Below are 20,964 nucleotides of genomic sequence, written 5' to 3'. Positions count from 1 at the left end.
CAATGGACTGAAGAGGGCAGCTTCGAGCTGCACTGCAGAGTTTTGGGAGACCAAAAAAAAAACCAAACCCCATTCCGCTCGGAATCCGCCGAATCCCTCCTGAGCTCTCCCCTTGAACACGTCACCTGTAACTCAACAAAGCTGCTCCTCTCGTGGCTCTGCTTCCACACCCACGAGCACTGAACCTGTCTGTGCTCCAATCCTCCACAAATCCCGGACACTTACGGGGCAAAATGAAAACTTCTCGCAGGCAGAACAAATGGAATTCACTTCAGTGGGACCGCTCTGAGCTCTGCCAGCCCAGAGCAGCTGAGCTGCTCCTCCACAAGAGTCCCCCAAAAGTTTGGGTCGGAAGGTCCCAAGACACAGAGATGGAGGGGCATCCACTCAGGTTTTGGGAGCACCAGCAGCTCCTGATGTGCTCAGGGCACCCAGCCCCTCTCAAGGATGAAAGTGGCTTTCCCTGGACACTGAGGACATGGGATTCCTCCCCACAGACACAACAGGTTCAACTGCGAGTGTAAAAAGTCTGTGCTGTGAAACACACACCCCATTTCCAGATGTGCTCCAGCTGTGATTTTTATTCGGTCTCTAAAAATAAATTGATATTATTTTTGGAAATAGTAGGGATACATTTATGAAACACTCTCTCTCGCTGAACGTTTATGGATTCCATGTCCACCTCTGAATTTCCTACTGCTAAATCTCCAGAAAGAATAAAGATATTTCAAGTAATGAACCTTTATTAGGATTAACTGAGGAAGAAAGCAAAATCTCTTTTTAAACCACAGCTTTTTGAGACTTCTGAAGTCTTTCCTTTTCATTCTTTCAAAAACCCCTAAATAACTCCAGAAAGCATTATGTGAACATCAGCAAGAACAAGCACAGTTTCTGTACAGGGAGTTAAACACACATTTTCCAGCACCAAGGAACCTGCTCTCAGGAGCTGCCAGCCTTCAGCAGCTCCTCCTGCTCAGCATTTCAGAAAGCTGTGACATCCAGAGCAGCCAATACCCCAAAATTCCTGCTATTCCAGGGGATTTTCATGAGTAGTTTTGTCCAGCCTATCCCTGCTGGTGCCAGTGGTTTTCCCTTCCTGCCCATCCTCACCAGCTCTGTGCCCTCCTAAGCCAGACTCAGCTCTGTCTGTGGGTCCCAGTGCCTGGCACAGAGGATACCTGGCACAGTGGGCACCAGGGCTGCCCAGGAACCCAGCCTGGCTCCCCAAATCCCTCCCAGGAGCAGCTCCAGCCCGTTCAAAGGCAGCTCCCTCACGGGCAAGGCAAGAGCGATCCAGCCCCTGCATGTCCATTTATTTACATGCTCAGGAAGTCTTTGAAAAGTCCCCTCTGACAGGTCCTGGCTCTCACAATGAGCTGTGTGCACCCAGGGCAGGGGATGGAGACAGGATCAGGAGCTTGTTAAAAAAAATAGGAACCAGAGGGCCATCGGGAAGGAGCAGCTCATGTCTGCAAGCAAAGGGATGAGGGAGATGTCCGGTGTTATTTGTGGTCCCAGAGGGATCAGTCCTGGGAACTCTGCTGGTTTTAATCTAAATAAATGACCCAGACAGAGGAACCATCAGGGAAGGGGTGAACACGGAGGCAGGAGGAGAGTAGAACTCAAAAAAGCAGCAGGATTTGCTTTGCAAACACATCGACAGAACACCAGTAAAGCTTCTCCCTTATCAGCTTACAGGAACACAGCAATGGGCTAAAAACATCCAAAGTGGGAGTGAATGACAGCAAAGAAGGAGCTGGAGATGGAACTGGGGGGCTCTGAAGAGCCACAGGCAATCCTTGGAGCTGGAGGGACCTGGGATAACACAGGTGGAGGGGAAAAACAGAGAACAAACCCCAGGAATGTGGGAAGGAGTCCCTGAGACAGTTTTACACTGATTTACACTCGCAGTTTTACACTGATTTTATGATCAGTGTGAGCTGGAAAGGCAGAATTGCAGAAAAAAAAAAAGCACAAAACACACAGACAGCAACTCCTCCTCAGCCCCAAGAGCATTTATACCGTGGGTAAACTTAGGCTGCATTTTAAACACCAGGAAATGAGAAATATCTTCAATGAAGATATTTATTGAACTATACATGATCTGAAATGATGCCCTACACATCAGCTTTAGTTGTCAGATTCAGCTTAATGCAAATAACAGGACACAAGACCTACAAGGTCTCTGGAATGCCTACTCCCGAATTTTACATTTGGTGCAAAAAAAAAAAAAAAAAGAGTGAAAAGAAACATTAAATTTCACTGTAGGGCACAGGGTCTCAGAGTCTTTTCAAATCAGCTGATTTTTAGGAAGTGCCTTGGCAGGTATTTCTCATGTTTCACTTTCCCTTAAAAAAAATAATTTGCCTCCTTATTGTTCCTGTGCTTTATTTGTACTTTATACAGAATTAAATAGACATCTAGGAGGTTTAATTGAAGTTTAAGTGACTTGATAAAAACCCTTATCTTGGTAAAAACTTGGTAAAAACTTGGTAAAAACTCCTGGTAAAATAATTTTTCAACGAAAATCAGGAATCAAAACCAAACCACCTTATTTTCTGGTCTGTTTCTTGATCTCCACATGGACACTTGGTCAGTTTATATTGGCTTTAGGAACATTTTAACTGTGAATATATAGCAGGTATATATAGACGAATATATTGCACTGAGAGAATCAAAGGGAAAAAAACATTTAAACAGTCAAAAGCAAAGTTATAAGGGAGACATCAGTAAACCCTCCTTTTACCTGCATGAAGTCAATACTTAAAAAACGAGCTTTGCAAACAATTCTGGCTGCCAAAGCTGCAAATCTCAGTTCTCTGAGAGCAAAAAAAGCCAATCAATGATAATTAAAGCTCCTCTGCAGATGCAGCTCCAACTCTCCAGAGTGCTGTTAGACAGCAACGTTGTCCAGGAGTCAGACCTCTAAAAAAACCCACACAGGCCATTTTCTGGGAGAAGACCAGATCAAATAATCCTTATTTTCCTAACCTTTGTTCAGTTGCAAGTCTCCTTTTTTGGAAGAAAACCGACCGAACAATCTGCGAATAATCGGGGGCGAGCGTTTCCGTGCCCAGGGAACACACAGGGCTGCTCATCACAGCCAATACCACAGCCCCGAGCACCACAGCAGGGACTGGGGCCAAAGTACATTTTAATTTACCTAATGTCTGCTCAGGATTCGGCACGGAAAACAAACGTGACTCCTTCATGTAGCAGCGATTACAATGTGGGAGAGTCGCTTCTCGAGTTAAACTAAGCATAAAAACGTGATGTATTTGGCCACATGGCCTTCTGCTGCTCATAAATTTGTGTTTCTCCTCATACAATAACTGCTACGTTTGCTCTGCTGTGAACTTAGGGCCGTGCATGGGAACGCTGCAATATCAGCTCCCCGGAATGAAACTGGATTGTTCCTGTTGTTTGACAATGTGCAAAACACTTACTACCATCATGGAAAACAGAATGCTTGATTTGCAGCGAGCTCCCAGTTCATCATTCCTTCAGGTTTGCTCATATATGGACCCAGTTCCAACAAGAAAGTGTATTTTTGCTGAAGTTTTTTGAAACTGCCTGCAAAGGACTAGGAGAAAATACTGGGGGGGAACATTCCTGCTTGGTCTTCCATGAGAAATAGTCATTTATACACCTACACACACATATTACATACATTTTCTCGTGAGTTTTATTCAAATTTAAAGCCCTAAGTTAAACAGGAGCCCCTTTCTAAGCAGAGGGAGAGTCTGTCCCTGTGCACACACCCCCTGCACACTGAGGTGTCCAAATCACACCACCTTGTCCACAACCAGCAGAGAATAGTTCAGCTTTCTACCTAAAACACCCACTGAATGTGTGAGACAGTGTGTGAATCCTCCCCTCCCACCAGTCCCTTTAAACTTCGCGATTTAAGGTCAGACATTGCCAAACTTTGATTTTAAAGCAGATCATTCTAAAGGGTTTTTCTTCTCCTTTGTTTTTTTTGATCCACTACTCCAGGCACCTCTGACACACATCAGGAAAAGAAGAAAAAAAAAAAAAAAAATCCAGCCAGCCCCAGCAGTGAAGGTCCTGGCAAGCCCTTCCAACCAGCCTGAATTTCAGAGCCATTCAGCACCTTCAGCTGTCCTTGAGATGAATGGTTAACGTGAGTGTGAAACAACACTGCAAATCAGAGCCCTCATTTGCCAGCATACATCTAAATATAAGCTAAGTGTCTATCTTCAGGCTGCCAAGCCCAATTATTTTTGGCTGGTACACATAATATACAACCCCATGAATCACTCTGTGCAGTGCTCCAGGCCTGTGGTGTTCTGCTGGCACAGCTTTTCAGGGGGGGGAAGAAGTGGGGAGTGTTTGGGGAAGGGGGGATGAGCTCACCTGTAGGGCTGTTCCCCAGTGTGTGTCCGCAGGTGCCTCGTCAGGTTTGCTGAGCGTGGGAAGATCTTACCACAGTACCTGCAGACAGAAAATATTATATATATAAATACAGGGGGTTAATCCCAGCCCAGTCATACTGTCAGCTGAGATGTTTGTAGATGTCCTTTACAGCCCTGTTTACTTGCTCTTCATACAGAATCTGCTCCATCATCCCTGGAATTCACAGAATTTGCTCCTGGATAAAGGCTGCAGCACTGGGTTATGGGTTATGGGGCTGACAAGCTGCTTAGAGCGAGGAGATGCAGCAACAGAAATTAATAAAGGAAGGAACTGTGTTCCCCAATAAATCCAGTTCATAGTAAATTCAAAAGGTATAAATAAAAATATTAACTGGGAAATAAAATACTAAGGATGAGGGGTTGTACTCTGTGACTCTTGTAGGAGGAAGCTTTGAGTAAAATCTCCTAATTTCAGACACATTCAGCACCCTCAGATATCCTGAAAATAAACAGTCCATGTGAGTGTTCCTCAACAAGGGAAACACAAATAGTAACTTGTGAATCTGTACCTAAATTTAAGTTTAGTCCCTGTTGTAAGTAAACCCCTCCAATTTCTAAAGACTCAGCTGAAATGTGAGCCTGTAGCTTTTGTGGCAAAGCTGAACGTAAGAGATACATCAACCAGAGTCTGTGCCCATTTTCTGCACCCAAAAACCCTCATCAGGAGCCACCACGAGAACCTTGAGTAGCTACAGGTAAAAACGAGGTTTATTATTAAATACCAGTGAGTTGCTCTGGTAGGAGCTTTCAGAGCTGGGATGGGCGCTCAAGGACTTCTGTGGGTACATGTGTGCCTGAGAAAGCTGTTTCCTGCAGGTCACTTTCTGCACTGCCATCATTTTGCACGGCTGGGACCGGGCACAGCTGAGGCTGTGCTGGCGCTGGGACACGCCGGGGGCTCGGCCCGGGGAGCCGGGGCTGCCTGAGAATCTCCAGATCCGCTCCCAAGGTTATTAAAAATTACAAAGCAAACAGAAGATGCTGATTTCCTCCCAGACAAAACAAGCTATTTCGGAGGGGATTAGTCATCCCAGCGCTCTGCCCTAATTCTGCCGCTCCTCGTTTTCCCGCCCGCCCCTGCGGAGGCAGCCGAGATGCCCCTGGTCCCAGTGGTGCCCGGCTGGGGTGGCATCTCCTGGGGTGCCCCCACGCCCTGGGGCCGGTCTGGCTGGCGGGGGTGCCCCTGCCCTCACCTGCAGGTGTAGCGTTCCTTGCCCTTGCGCAGGATGGGGTCGGACAGCGTGGGCGGTGGCGATCGGAAGTTGAAGGGGTGGTGTGGAAGGGGCTGCAGGGAAGTGCCAGTGTCTGCCTTCATGGCTGCAAAGCTCTCCAGTTTCTCCGTCATGGTTTCGATGGCTGACATCTGCAAGGACAAGGCGAGGCCTCGTGTCATAGGAGCCCACGGGAGGAGCGGGATCTGGTGCACACAACGCGACTCTTCGCTCCCGTGAAGCTGCTTGGTGGGAAATGGAGCCACTGATCCCAGCCAGCAAAGACAGGAGCAGTCTACTGCTCTTGGAGAAACTAGGAAAGACACAGCTGGCAAAGCCAGGAGTGCAGATCCCAGAAATTAGCACTTGCTCACCTTCTGCCGTGTGCCTGGGCTTACTTTTAGAGTTTCAGAGTAAAAGTTATCTCAGAATAAGCCTGTTTTCCCTTTCTCCAGGAACAAAACTGAAACTAAACAGCATGGTCAGATGTCAGAGGTAGAACTCAGCACCCAAATTCTCCTCTCAAACTCAGATCCAAGTCTTGGGAAGCAGGGAGGTCTGATGTCTCCTACAGCATCCTCCGTCCTCCCAGGGGCTCAGAGGGACGGGGAGTGAGCTGTGGGTGAGCAGGCAGGGACACGACCCCAGGTGTGAGGGGACAGAGAAATTTTGGGCAGGAGGAGGCAGAAGAATTCTGGCCAAAGTGGAGTGGGAGGGATGTGTGATGGCTGCTCAGGGAGCTGAGAGAGGAGAGGCTGAGGCTGAAGGGGTGAAAAGGGAGCAGTTGGGAAGAGGAGGAGTTAGGATCAGGCTCGGGATGGAGTGGGTCCCCAGAGAGTTTGCCTAGCAAAGAGGCCAACACTTTAATTATATGTAGGAAAGGTTCAGCAGCCAGTAAAGGTGATGGAAGGATGGGTGGGAGATGGCTGAGCTTCCTGCAGTGAAAGGGAACTCCAGCCAAAGCCCGGGATGTGAGCTGTGGCTGGGTGAGTTACAGGCAGGAGAACCAACAGCTACACATCCTGTTGGGATGGGAGCAGCTGGCATGCTGGCCTGGGGATGGGACACTGAGGAAAATGCCCCTGGGTGCCTTTATCAGCTTCAGTTTGTATGACTTTGCAACGGCTGTGTGCTCACCCAAACACTGGAGTAAATACCATACCTGGAACAGGGAGAAAGGGAAAAAGCTGAAGAAAAAAAATGGATTTGGATAAAAATCCTACCTAAAGAAAAGCACTTTTACTTTCATTAGGGCAAAAGGGGAAATCCAAAATCCAAGAGAGAAGTGCAGCTCTGAGGACGACGCTGACATCTCCCAGCATCCAACTTTATGCACTCCCGAGAGCACTTTGGAGACACCGAGAGCAGAAAGGAGGGATAAAACAAACAAGGCAGCAATAAAGCTGCCTCCTGGCTGTGCTGACATCACCGGGAGCACGGGGGGAGCGGGGCCTGGCTGCAGAGGGGGCGGAAGGCAGTAGGAAGCCATATATCACCAGGAGATGCTCTATTGTACAGGAAGGGCTGACCTTTTGCACGTTTACACTTTATTAAACTGGGCTTGGGGGGGGCAGAGAGGGAAAAGAGCCAAGATATTGTTTAAAAATATATGACTATATAAAAAAAAAGAAGTCGTCCTAATCACCCAAGAATACATTGTGGAAGGCTGACAACCATTCATAAGCTGCAAAACAAGAGGAGTAGTAACCCCCCTCCCCTGATAATAGATCCACAGCCCCTTAGGTGGAGGCTCCCAGCCCATGCTAAATTGTAAGTAATACTTAGCGCCAGCCACTTGAAAAGGTTACTTGATCATTTCCAGCACCAGCTCTGCCCCAGCTGCCAGTCATGTAACAAAACCATCACGTTAAAATGCTCTCTGGCCCTTTCAGAGCCCTGCACTCAGCCCTTCACCAGGGTACCTGGAGCTCCCCTTTGTTGTGCCCTGTTCTTTAGGCACTTAGTCAGAGATGTTTGCTGCCTTCAGAGCCGTGGGCTGGTTTTAAAATTCTAAACACTGGCCACGGCCTCTCCAGCGGCAAAGGCACTTTGCTATTTAGGGAACAACTGCCTGGTTATAATAAAGGAGAAAGGGAGAAGAAAAGAAATGTAACAGGTAAGAAAAGGTCCTCCATTAAGTTATCAAAAAGTTACACTGGCTATTTATGCTGTCCAGAGTTTAATTTGGAATAGACAATGTAGGAAAACTCCCAGAGAGCAGAGGAACTTCTGCCAACCACTGGCTGAAAAATAAGAGCTGCCTGAAATTCATTCTGAGAGAGAAAACTTCTTCTGAACACTTTTATCACATCTTCTGCTTCCTCACATCCCACTGAGGGCTCTGTGAGAGCTGGGGGATGAGTCACAGAGGAAAGGGCTGAGGCCAGACTCGTGTTTGGAGTGAGAGAAGACCAGGTAGAATCTGCCTAAGATCTAGGATCTTTTCCTAAGGATCCAGGATTTTAGGAATCTAGGATCCAGGGAGGTGGTGGGCAGGGCCTCGAGGCTGCCAGAGCTCAAGGAGTGTTTGGACAACGCTCTCAGGCACAGGGTGGGATTCTTGGGGTGCCTGTGCAGGGCCAGGATAGGACTCAATGATCCCTGAGGGTCCCTTCCAACTCAGGACATTCCATGATAATATTGGAAGGTGATCTGATAGCAAAACTCTCACATATTCTGGAACAAATAATCCATCTTCCTGTGCTGTATTTTTGCTACCTGATGGACTGCAGCCTGGGAACAGCAGCTCTCCAGACCCAGTGATCTGTACTCAGCACAGGCTTCGTTAAAACCAGTTACCAGGAAGTTTGGGGCTCGAGTGATTGTAAATTTTCGGCTACTCTGTGTGATAAGCTGCTAGAGATAACCAGACCTTCCACATCTTTTCATCGCCATGGGAAGAGGACGTGGTCAGGATTTCGGGAACAATGTTAACAACCTTCCACCCAAAGCTCGCTCCTGCTCAGGGGCTGGACGTTTCTCATCGTCTCGCTGGTTTGCTTTGCCACACTGGCTCCTCCCTGCTATCAGATTCTTTACAGGCAGATATCCCCACTATTCTAACTCACACAAACACAGGATGTTCCTGGCCAGCCTGTCACCATTATCCAGCCTGGATGAAGGAAAAATCGGGGGAAGTTATTAACCAAACTCTGGGGCTGGCGCGAAACAATGAGGGAACTAAGTTTAGCTGTGAAAGCAAGCAGGACCCAGCTTTCACAAACCTGCAAGTTATTTATCTAAGGTGGGAAACATTATCAGGGGAGAACAATGCATGTGAATATAAAGGAGAGCACAATGAGGACCAGGGGGCTGGGATCCCAGCCTGGCCACAGCAGGAGGGACGGGGATGGCTGGTGACCATCACAGCTGAGCCCAGTGCCCGGCTCTTCCACACGCTGCAGATGATGTCAGGGAGCACCAGGCAGGTACAAATGACCACACTGAAGGAGAAACCACACAGGTATTCTGGCCTGTGAACGGGGAGTTCAGCAGAGCTGCCCAAACCTCATCCCTGTTCTTCTGGTAATGCAAAAAGAACAACGAGGCATAACTGCCACCATCCTCAAACCAGGAACAGATGGAAGTGTCTGAAAGTAACTGGTGGAACACAGTGGATATTCCAATCAAGCCCTTGGATGAGGAGGAGTCTGATCCCAGTGAAGCACCAGCTCCATCTCAACCCCCCTGGCATTCAATCCACGTCCCTGCTGTTACCTGGGGGTGAAAAAGCAGCGGGGAGGGTCGCAGGTACTTCTCCTTTAGGGCACCCACAGGGTCTGTCACCTTCCGCTTCTCCACCCTGCTGGACAACAACACAGAGGGTTACATACCTCACAGTGGCACAGCCAAACCCTTTGCAGGGGAGGGACATCAAACACCGGGGGTTATTCTCCTACTGACACAAATGTCTTCCTTCCCCTTCTGCTGCAGATTCTATTCCAAATTCTGACCCACAACTACCCTGCAAAAGGCACTGGAAATCACATGAACACGGATCCCCTCCTTTGGGCAGTATTTGTTTACCCACCAGACTGAGGACTATGAAAATGTTTTGCTCCTGCCCTGCTGTGGTGGTTTACAAACCTCTGCTGTTGTGAAACGTCATAAAAACCCTGCATTTACAGCAAGAGCAATGTCTGAGTGGGAGAAGCTCTGGAGGCCCTGAACGGAAAAGAAATTGTCTTTGAGAGTTTGTATTTACTCAGAGTTAACACCAGGCCAGACTTTGCAGCCCCAAGCGTGCTGAAATCATTAGGTGTTTCATATTTCTTTCCTCCCTCTCAGCTGAGATATAATTTACATTGAGTTTCTTTGGTAAGCACGTGTGGACAACAATTTAACAAGGGAGGAACTGGTGAGAGAGTTCTGAAGCACCTCAGAAACCAGAGTTCTTCTGGTATCACTTTGGGCCACTCATATATTTCATGTTTAAGCACCTGATATACAAAAATGACCCGAAAGTGAGGCTCCTATTTTTGAAATTACTGGCTTTGCTTTCACAAAATATTTTACTTGCAGGGAAACCGTGGCGTGGAATCACCGAAAAGACAAACTGAAATATCCTCTATGGGAAAAAAGTTTTGTGGAAGTAGCTCCAACAAACACAGCTGCCTCTTTAAATGGCTGGAATTGAGTCCATCCAGCTCAAACAGCAGAAATCCAAGAGTAAGAGTAATTTTAACTACGTTAGTCCAGCATAAATGAGAGCAAATTATTTTGCTGCATTTCAGCTGATTGGTGCATGGATCAAATTACCAAAGAGTTTAAAGAAGAGCCCTGCAGAGTGCAGTTAGTGAACTGTACTTAATCTGCATTTAATTCTTCTCGGGCAGAGGGAGAGAGAAGAGCTGGATTGGAAATGCCATCAGAGTTACGGGGCTTTGCAAGGTATGTGCTTTTATGGGCATGAGTTGTCAGAAAAACAACAATCTGTCAAAGAATATCTAAGAAGTTGCTCCCTGAGCCCCCCAACCGGCCCAGCTTTGCTCTCTGTGGGGCTGCGATGCCCAAGGGAACATCCCTGACCCTGGCAGAGGCTTCTGGAGAGAGCCCTGCCTGCCCACAGACGTGAAATCTGGTGAGCTGACAGCGTTTCACCAGCTCTGCCATCTCCCAGCACTGGGAATGGGAACACAGCCCCGTCAGAGCCTGGAGGATTAAGCCGATCGTTCGAGCCCAGTGCCTGAGAACGTCACCTTCACAGGCCCAGCTAAAAACTGCCCCAGTTTCAGGCTGTCTGGCTGCATTAAATTATATCACCAGGAGAAAATGTCAAGGATTTAAGTGGCCTTTGGGAGAAAAATGAAGGAGCCAAATGATGTGAGAGAGTCTGATAAAGAGAAGTTTAGAAACAAAATATTTCCATATTTTTCAAGCTGGGACTTGGAAGCCGGGCTGTTTAGCTCATTACATCAGAAGTCTGATTCGCAAGCAACCCCACCGCTGACTTTCTATTTTAATATATTACTAAAACTATATGCATCCCATGGAATGCAACAAATGATGCCCCCATCCCTCACTTCCATCTGTCTTCTGGACCTTTACGGTTTTCCCGAGGCCGCTATTTTAATTGGCAGCGACTTTTCCAGCCCATGTTATTTTAACAATCCTGCTGAGAATGCCCAGAGGTGGCAGGACCCGATGGGAATGTTGTTTTTTTTTGCCGTTTTATCCCATTTATTGATTTTTTTGTTTGTTTGTTTTCCCCAGGAGTACTTTTCACAAAAACGAATGCTGGACTGTTCGTATCAGGACTGATTTCTCCAGGAGGAGATGGGAGATGGCCACGGTGTGTCCCAGGCAGGACATGGCACCTCCTGGGCTGGGATGCAGCGTTTCCATCGCAGATGGCACACACTCAGTGCTGCATCACCCCCTGAGCTGGCAGAGCCAGCACCCAGGGCTCACTAATCCCAGCCCAGCAGCTCCTTGGCCTGGCCAGACACTGACATCACTTTTCCCCCCAGTTATCAGCTGAAGGCAGCAGCCTCAGCGACACTGGAGAGGTTCTGGTGTTGTATGCAGCCCTTTGAATGCTCAAGTGACCCATCCTGGTGCTGACACTTCACACCGTGGTGACTCTGAGGCTTTCCAGCACCAGGAAAACACCAGCTCCTGCAGCACATCCATCAGCCTTCCAGCAGGCTGGATACACTGAGGATCACCAGGCACACAATTCCCATTCAGCTCAAGGGATGCAAGGACAAACTGTCCACCTCCAGGACCCGGCTGGACACTGAATCCAGGAGCCTTCCAGGCCAAACATGGCTATCCCAATAGATGACACGAAGCATTTAGACATGTTAATACCTAAATTAACATTAATTAAGATTTTGACATGCAAATGTCTAAATCAAACTAGTTCAGGACCCTTCTTTTCACTGGGCTTTGCTAAAACCAAACATGCCACATCCACCTCATCCACAGCAGGATGACACCAATTGTGGGTAACCCACAAATTTACTGGCACCCTCACCATAAAGCTTTAAATCATTTTCCTTTAGAAACAGGTTTCTACAAAAACCTCTCAAACAACGAAAGGCTCGAGTCTTGCCTTTGCAGCTCCTGAATTCATTCCTTCTGTAAGCTAAACTGGCACTTGGATAACTTCACCCAGCCTGCTCTACGCACGCCTTCCACGCTCAGCTCATTCTAGGCATGACGTAAGGCATCAGGCCCTCCTCAAAATCCATCTGTTCAAGTGACACCAGAAAACCCTTGCTGTCTAAGGAAGAAAAGTCTGCAAGAAACGTATCTGGGAGAGATCCGGGTAGTAACACACTACCATGTGTTTACACAGGACTTGTTACTCCAAGAGTAACAAGTTTCGTCAGGCTCGATCTGCAGCAGCCGCTCCTCCGAGCTGAGAAACTCTGCAGAAGAGGCATTAGAAAGAAAAAAGGGGGTGGGAGGAAGAAAGGTGAAGTGGCTTACAAAAGGCCATCAAGCCAGGCAGTGGGAGAGCTGCGTTTCCAGGCTCCCAGGGCTCCTGACTCATTCCCAAGCCATGAGAGCCCAGGCTCCGAGGCATCTGAACTCTGCATTCTTATCGAATCAAACCTCTGGAATTTCCCCAGCAGAAGTGCCATCTTAGCGATGGCTCGTGGGAGAGTCCTTAAATAGGTCGAGTTTCTTCTTTATCAAAATAAGGATGTGTTCTTTACACACATTGATTGCAAGGGCTCCTCACAATTACCCTGCCCTTTCCATTCAGGAAATTCAGCGTGTTGAGAAGCACGAACACCCACAACAGGAGTTCACTGCCCTTTCCAAGCAACCTACATCCCCACCTGCCTCAAGGTGTGATGTCAGCTAGAAAATGAGCTGGCTAGAGAAAGGCTTAAGGCAGGGTATGTTAATACCTGTAGATGGGGTCCATGAAAAAGGGCGATGGCTTAGCGTAGTGCAGGGACGGCTGCTGAGGCAGCTGAGACTGGGAAATCTTGGGTAAGACTTCACTTGCCATCAGCTTCCTCTCCCCATAAACGTGGTTTTTCCGTGGCTCTCTCCCTCCGTTCTGACTGGCTCGGATGCGGTTGCCGATGCTCAGATCCAGTGGCTGTTCCTCCCCCGAGGACGGGGCTGGCAGGACCTTCGGGGGCGGCAGGATTGGCTTAATCTCTTTTGGCTTTGTGGTGAGATCGAAGGGGGACTCCGAGCTGGTGCTGCCTACTTTGTGGAGGTCCCTGGGTGACTTTGGTTCTGCCTTGACCAGCAAGTTGTGGTTGAGGGTCCGCTCCGTAAAAGGGTAGAGGGAATGGGGGAAATTGGGGAGGAACTGAAAAGGGAACATGGAATGATATGGGAGCGAACCCATCTTTTTCTCCTGCATCCCCATAAAGCCAGGCCCGAAATACTTCTCTGCGATGGAGGCGATGGCTTTGATAGAGTCATTGGCTGCTCCCGTGGTGGGCAGCAGGTGCTCTTCGGGGGGAGGGAAGAAGGAATGCTGAGAATAGAAGAGAGGGATCTCACTGGTGGTGTTGGTGGAACTCGCAGACACAGAGCTGCTGACAAAATCTGGCTTGGTCTCCATTTGTTTGCCCTTGTCCTTTGTTTTGTCCCTGTCGCTCTCTGCGTCGCTGTCCAGGTCAGATCCCGTGCCCGTAGTGGTGTCCAGGTCCGTGCCCGTGGTTGTATTGACATCCTCAAAGTCACTGCCATCGGACATGTCACTGTTCCTGGCTTTTAGCTTCTCCAGGTAGGAGTTTTCCAGGCTGCTTTCACATTTCTCCTCCCCAGAAGGGGCCTGGTTGCTGTTGCTCACTGCAGAGATCAGCGGAAGGGCCGGGTTCCCGAGGGGGCTGGGGAGCTTCGCGTCTGGAGTGTGGTTGAGGGGGCTTTTGAGCAGTTGTGTGGGCGGTAACAAGGGGGGCCTGGGGTATAGAGAGGGCGGGAAAATGCCCGGGAACCCCGGGGTGAGGGCGGGAAAGGCTGGGGGGGCAGGTGAGAAGGGAAGGCCCCCCGGGTGCGGGCGGGACGGGAAATAATCGTTAAACCCCAGGCTGGCGTGGTTGAGGTTGGGAGAGGGCTTGGACTTGTCCATCATGGAAGTGGGCGTCAGGGGCAGGCCGGGGGCGAAGATCCCGCCGGGGCTGTAATGGTTCTTGCCCTCGCAGAAGCGGCGGTGCTTGTTGAGGGAGGAGGTAGTGCTGAACATCTGCCCGCAGTCCTTGCACTTGATCTGCGTGCGGCAGTCCGCGTGCATCCGCTTGTGGCGGCACAGGTTGGAGAACTGCGTGTAGGACTTGTGACAGACCTCACCTAAAGCGTCAACAGGAACCAACAACAAAAGCGATATGAAATTACCAGGAAATGGCTCGGGCTCGCCGGGAGCGACCCCAGCCCCCCCCACCCCGGCTCCCCCTCCCCTGGAGCCAGAACGGGCAAGAGCAGCCAAGGGGGCGGCTGAGGGGGTCCAGCACCTTTCCCCTGGGGTAAATCCCATCCCAGGGAATGCCTCAGCAAGCAGCTCTACAGAAATCTGAGGGGATGTGCTTCTCCTGATCGAATTTTGTGGGAATTTTCAGTAAAGATGATCATGGAATACCAGACGGTTTGGGATGGAAGGGACCTTAAAGATCATTCAGCTGCATCCCTGCCATGGGCAGGGACACCTCCCACTAGCCCAGGTTGCTCCAAGCCCCGTCAAACCTGGCCTTGGACACTTCCAGGGATGGGGCAGCCACAGTTTCTCTGGGCAACCTGTGCCAGGGCCTGCCCACCCTCACAGGGAAGGATTTCTTCTGTCTATCCAACCTAAATTTCCAAGTGAAGCTATATCAGCATTTTCTTTAACAACCTGCAAACACCAAGCTTTGGATCTTTATGACCCCTTTCACCCACAAACTTTGCTGGTGTGGGAGGAGCAGGGCAAAGTGAGACAAAATTCCCACCCAAACTTTCCAACACATCAAAACGCTGTGACTTTTTATTATCTGGTGCCTCTTTCATCATGGGAATAAATCCTACGTGGTGGTGAAGGAACACGCTCCTTCCACCGGAGAAGCGCTGTTATCACCCTTTGTGAGACTGGAAATGGAGACAAAGAGAGGGAAGGATATTGTTTGCAGTTGGGCAGGCAAGGACACGAATCTGACACCCAGCCCTGCAACTCAGGGACCAACTAATGCTCCTCCCTCCCTCTCTCCCTGCCAGCTTCACTGACAGGTACAGTTGTTTCACACACTGATCTGGCCTGACAACCCCCTAATTCTGATGAGGTGAGAGTGAGGAGATTATGAGGAGAAATCCCTCATCTGCTGCAGCAATTCTGAGTCAAATCACCTCTTTCATGTGCCCGTCGCCCAATGAGAGATGGCAGCAAAATGAGCAAGAAGAGCATTTCTTCTTCCTCCGCTGACACCCAGCTGATTACCACGGGACACGTTAATGAAACGGGTCTCCCAGGACACTCCTGCATGCTGTTCCCATTAGAGCAGCAGGGAAAAAAGGCAGGAGTGGGTTCAGTGCCTTCCCTATCCTAACATCAAAGCCTGGAATCAAACCCAGATCCCGGCCTGTGCCTGAACGACGTGTTCTGAAGTGTCAGGAAGTGATCCCTAAAGTTCCTGGAGCTTTGTTGTGACACAGCCACCTTCCTGCTCAGTTACCCAAACCCAATTGGTGCTGTGTCAATTAAAAAAATATACAACCCTGGGAATGACAAGGAATGAGATGGATGACTCTCCAAGGAAAATGCCCTTCTGGAAATATCCCACTAAGGAGAGCACTGAGGACACAAGTAATCTGCTGTTTATTTGGCTTCCAGCATTATCTAGATGAAACATGCAGTAAATAAAGAAGAAAAAAACTAGTTTTAAAAAACACCTTCTCAATCTCTGTGTCTACTCCAAGTTCTTTACAGTGGCTACAGGATTTGAGGCATCCTCGAAAAAACATTTCAACCAGGCCATGTCAGCTATTTATCTATGTCACCAACAGGAACATTCAAAAATTACTAAGGCAAAAAAGACGAGAGAAAGAAAAGATACCAGAAAATGGCATTGCTGGGACCGCTGAGAGACTCAGCTCTTAACCCGTCAAGAAAGTCAAAAACTGCCACGAATGTTTACTGAGAAAACAGGGAGCACACATTAAAAAAAAAAAAAAAAAAAAAAAAAAAAAAAAAAAAAAAAAAAAAAAAAAAAAAAAAAAAAAAAAAAAAAAAAAGAGAAATCGCAGCAGAGGAATTTCATCTGGAGCTCCGAGCTCTAAAATTACAGCGGGGGGACAGGAGGGCTGGGGGGCCCCGCAGGATACCCGCAATTACAGCCAGCGCCAGCCTGCCATGGCCGTGACAACTTACATATGAAAGGTTTGACAGTGCTGTGGATGTGCTTGTGCTGCTTGAGGCCCGAGGAGGTGGCGAAGGTCTTGCCGCAGTCGGGGCAGGCGTGGGCTCGAGCCCCCACGTGCTGCGAGCGGATGTGCCGCTGGAGGTTGCTGGGGTCCGTAAACACCTGCAGGGACAGCTCTGTCAGCAGGGCAAGGCAGGCAGGAGGAGCAGAGACTACACGGGGAAAACTTGACAATCTGGGCCTTTTTTTTGGTTGGTTTGTTTGTTTTGGTCACAGATGCTCATGACACAGATTAGGGCCGTGGGTGCCCTGCTGGGGCACCTCCCTCGGTGTGGGGTGCTGGTGGTTTAAGAGGTGTTTGCTCACCCACATCTGCCACCCCAGCACCTGGGAAACGGCCAAAGGGGAGTGGGTTGGGGTAGGGCTGAGCTCCAACCCCCACATGGGATGCCCAGGACAGTGGGGACAGCTCTTCTCCCTGTGCTGGGGACAGCGGGGGCACCGCTCCCCATACTGCCCTGCCCGGTGCCAGCAGGGGCCACCCATCCCCTGCACCCCCTCCCGAGGGTCCCAGGGCCCTCCCCAGGTGAAGCCCCCCCTCAGTGCCCCGTGTCCTCACTGTACCTTAACACAGTTTTCACATTCAAACCGTTTCCCACTGTCGTGAGACATTTGGTGCCGAATCAGGTTGGATTTCCAGTTGAAAGCCTTGGGGCACTGGTCACACTTGTACTCCCTCTCCTCCGTGTGGATCACCATGTGCTGCTCCAGGCTGGGGAGGAGAGAAGGGCTGACCTTGGGCAGGGCAGCGGCCACAGCCCAGCCCTGGGCACCCACCTGGTGGGCTTTGAAGTGCCCAGAAAAAGGGTGACAGCACCCCCAGACAAAGGGTGACTGCACCCACAGACAAAGGGCGACAGCACCCCCAGACAAAGGGTGACTGCACCCCCAGACAAAGGGTGACTGCACCCACAGCTGCCCTGCACGGGCATCGCTGTGCCCCGAGAGGGTGGGCAACAGGGTGGAAGAGGGTTCATCACGAGTGGGTTTGGGGACTGCAGCCAGTCTGGCCACTCTCCATCCCAAACCTCTGCAGCCACCAGACTCCTGCTCCCTTGGAGAACCTCCCCTTCCTCCAGTCAGGTAGTTAATATTCATGGACGTTCCTCTCCTAAACTGCCAATCCACTCGTTTTAAAGAAGCAATATTCATTTTGCTAAAAGAAATGGGGTTCTTAAAACTACCAGATTTTCCACACATCCAAAGTAACATAAACCTTTCATATATACATCCAAAAATACGCTCCTTTTAACTGTGATTTATGAGTTTATTTACAGCAAATATGGACAAACTAATATACTGTTTAGAGGCAAGTACCTACTGGGATTAGCAAAACATTTATTTATTTAGTCAGCTGCTAAATGCTCAATTTCAGGTCCCCAGTGGCACTCTTGATTTGATCTGTATTAACTTCTGAAAAATTCTAAGACTGTCTAGGCACACTCAGTGGGTATATTGTGTGTTTTAGTGGCCTTAAACGTGGCAGATTGATGGGGGAGAGAAGGATGTGGACATTCCCTTCCAGCCCCACTAATCCAATAGCTGAATGGGGACGCTGCCAACTCCCTCTTCCCCATCCAAAAAAAGTGAACTTTATATTACACATTCCCAAATATTGGGAATTAATGGTCAAAAAGGCAACAAACCCACCGAGCCCATGGTGCCAGACCAGCTTCCCAGGAATAACCAGGGGTTACAAAGAGGATACAACACAGACATTTGGAAAGGACATTTTCCAAGTTAACATGAAAAGGAGAGAGTGCTGGAAGCTAAAGAGGAGAGAACTTCAAACACCAATGGATCAAAGAGTTGGAACTCTTAGTAAAATTAAACAGATTTAAAACATTTAAAGGAAGTTCCCCTTGTCTTTTCAAGTAAAAATAAAAAAAAAAAATTAAAGAACTTGCACTCTCATTATCTAATGGAAAGTGGCCAATGTAGAGACACGAGGTGAGGGATAAAGACACCCTGCTGGGTTAACAAGGACCCCAGACAGGTATCACAGGTATCCCCAACTTTTACACCTCCCACAGCCCAGCCAAGCCAAGCCCTTTTTGGTGCAGATACATCAGGGAACGCTCTTTACATTTCACTGTTCTCTAAGTTTCTTAAAATAGATTTTTTTCCCTCACTCACCTAGATCAAAGATCTGAAAGTCTCAATACAATTAAGTTCAAAGTGACAAATGCATGTTTTTAAATGTTCAGCTGAAGTGAAACAGGCCTTACACTGGCTTTAACCTCAAGGTTTTTGCTCTGCTCATGCAGTGCCTGACAGGGGATTGCCAGTTCTCACAGTTTATAACAAACCTTGTGGTGCACGGGGCTTGTTCATCTGAGAACTCCAAAGAAATGAGTACGTGAGAACTTCAGCCTCCGGTAAATAGAGAAAACTCAGGTTTTATAGAATTTTATAAAGGACTTTATAAAGGCTTAGGATGCAAATAAACACAATCTCAAAATGATTAAAAAAAGCCCCTCAACTTTTTAAAGCTGGCCCCTAATGTTTTACCATTTGCGTCTCACTTTGCCATTGAATCAAAAATCTCAAAGACCTCTTAAAACCTGTGTTTGATTACTGCCACATTATGCTTAAAAGATGCAAATTTTCAGTTGAAACCCAGTGGCCCAAAAGGTTTTTCCTATTTTAAAAAAAAGTTTAATTCTTGTTTAGAGTCACCTTATTATAATAATAACTGAATAATTATTGCAAGTAAACCGTAAGCTGGAGAACACCCAATCTGCTTTTTTTCCTTTTCACATTTCTACTACAAAAATGCTTGGTGAACACAAACAAAACCAAAAATTTATTTGGAATAGAATTTTTTAATTGCTTCTGCAAGATCAAACAGGAGCTCATGACTGTGCTAAGAGATCTTAGGTAAGGACACCTCTCTGATCTCCAGTGACCAAGAGTTACCTATAAAAAGCCTTCACACACATGCTGGCAGAACTAATCCCACTGTTCTCCCTCAGAACCAGAGCAGATGGTGCAAAGATCCCAAAACCAGGTCTCTCAAGCTCTGTCACAGCCCTGAAGGAGTCGCAGGGAACCCAGAAAACAACCATTTAAACCTCCCATCAACAATCTGTGGGTGCCTCTCCCAACAAGTAAGGAAAAGCATCAGCCTACGAAAACAAGGTGAAATAAAACGCTGCCCAACAGCTAACTGGCACTGCAGGATCCCAAAATGAACAGTGCTCAGCCCAATAAGAAAGGAAAGGTTTATCCCTGCAGCCATCCCAAGCTGCCCAGCTCCCCCCTCGGTGCCGTGTCCCCGTTCTCAGACAGGCCTGGGAAGGACAACAGAGAGGGGAGGCCAGAGGGGGGGTCTGGCACTTTTTGGGTACCTGTATTTATTGGGGAACATCCTCTCACAGTCTTTGCACTCAAAGACCTGTCCATCTCCAAGACCTTCCTGCTTGATCTCGTCATTGAGGGTCTCGTAGAGGGAGCTGACGGCGCTGCAGCCGAACTTCTTGTGGCGCCGCAGGTCGAGCTTGGACTGGAAGAGCTCATCGCAGTCCTCGCAGCGGAACGAGGGCTCCTCTGCAACACACACACACACACAGGGTTTGCACTCCTGGGTCAGCACGTTCAGCCAACAGGGATTATTTTAACCCAACGCTAAAGACAAGGCAAAATTCTGTGAGCATCCAGCAGGCAAACGAACAAACAAACAAAGAGCCAATCTGCAAGTGAGGGGAGAGAGAACCCAAGGGAGGCCGTGCCAGCAGCTGCTTTCACTTTAAGCACTAAGAAAAAAAAAGTAGATCACACAACCAGGGGAGATCTTGTTTTCTTTGTGTCCTGGCCTCTGCAGAGACAGAGACACCTACAAGAATTGGTAGACACACAAAATACTGGGTTGTTCCTGAGTGCTGAGCTGCCTGCAAGGAGGGTCTTTGAAAATATGAATGAGTTTTTTCCTCAAAAGGGGCTGTCAGGAAAAAAGGAACAACCCAGACTCATATAAACACAGATACTGGAGAAGCAAACTGCCACAGCACAAACCTGGAGAAGCTCCTTTCTAAGAAATTGTCTGTCTAATGTTCTCCTCTCAACCCGTCCCTCACAACTGCGAGAGCTCAGGGCATCATCAGCCCGAGGAGTCCAAACCCAGAGCACCATGGAAGGAAGAACAGGGAGCCAAAGGCTTTGTTGCTGTGCTCTTTGCTTTTTCTTCTTTAAAAAAAAAAAAAAAGTTCTAATGCACATAATAAATTACTGTAGTCAAGGTCAAACAAATTAAAAAGAGGGCAGCTATTATTAAGTTTACAAGGCAGCATCCTGACCATGGTGCCAAGCCAAACAATCAGCTCTGAGCTGTAAATTTTCCAGGAGAACAACCTCTGCGAGGGAGTCAGGATAGCTCTGGGTTTCTCCACCCTGGAACAGAAGCTTTCCAGCCCCCACTGAGTCACTGGTGCTGCGTTTCCCTGTCCTCCCCTCCCC

At 48.5% G+C, this 20,964-nt stretch overlaps 1 protein-coding gene across 4 annotated transcripts in view; it reads right to left on the bottom strand.

Annotated features, from left to right (window-relative positions):
- PRDM16 (PR/SET domain 16) overlaps positions 1-20,964 on the bottom strand; it is a 150,216-nt gene that overhangs the window by 6,152 nt on the left and 123,100 nt on the right. For 3 of the 4 annotated variants that reach the window (XM_027905031.1, XM_027905033.1, XM_027905034.1), the window contains 7 exons: positions 19,860-20,058; positions 17,074-17,221; positions 16,458-16,611; positions 13,012-14,413; positions 9,365-9,452; positions 5,630-5,799; positions 4,378-4,455 (listed from right to left, as the gene is read on the bottom strand). In XM_027905031.1, coding sequence (XP_027760832.1) covers positions 4,378-4,455; positions 5,630-5,799; positions 9,365-9,452; positions 13,012-14,413; positions 16,458-16,611; positions 17,074-17,221; positions 19,860-20,058 — 2,239 coding nt within the window. The remainder of the gene's footprint in view (positions 1-4,377; positions 4,456-5,629; positions 5,800-9,364; positions 9,453-13,011; positions 14,414-16,457; positions 16,612-17,073; positions 17,222-19,859; positions 20,059-20,964) is intronic. The other variant, XM_027905032.1, reaches the window with a different exon arrangement.

The sequence above is a fragment of the Empidonax traillii genome, unplaced genomic scaffold (assembly GCF_003031625.1).
Source record: "Empidonax traillii isolate 1590-97213 ecotype Southwest subspecies unplaced genomic scaffold, ASM303162v1 scaffold1111:size180776, whole genome shotgun sequence".
NCBI lineage: Eukaryota > Metazoa > Chordata > Aves > Passeriformes > Tyrannidae > Empidonax > Empidonax traillii.
This window is presented reverse-complemented; position numbering and strand designations above follow the sequence as displayed.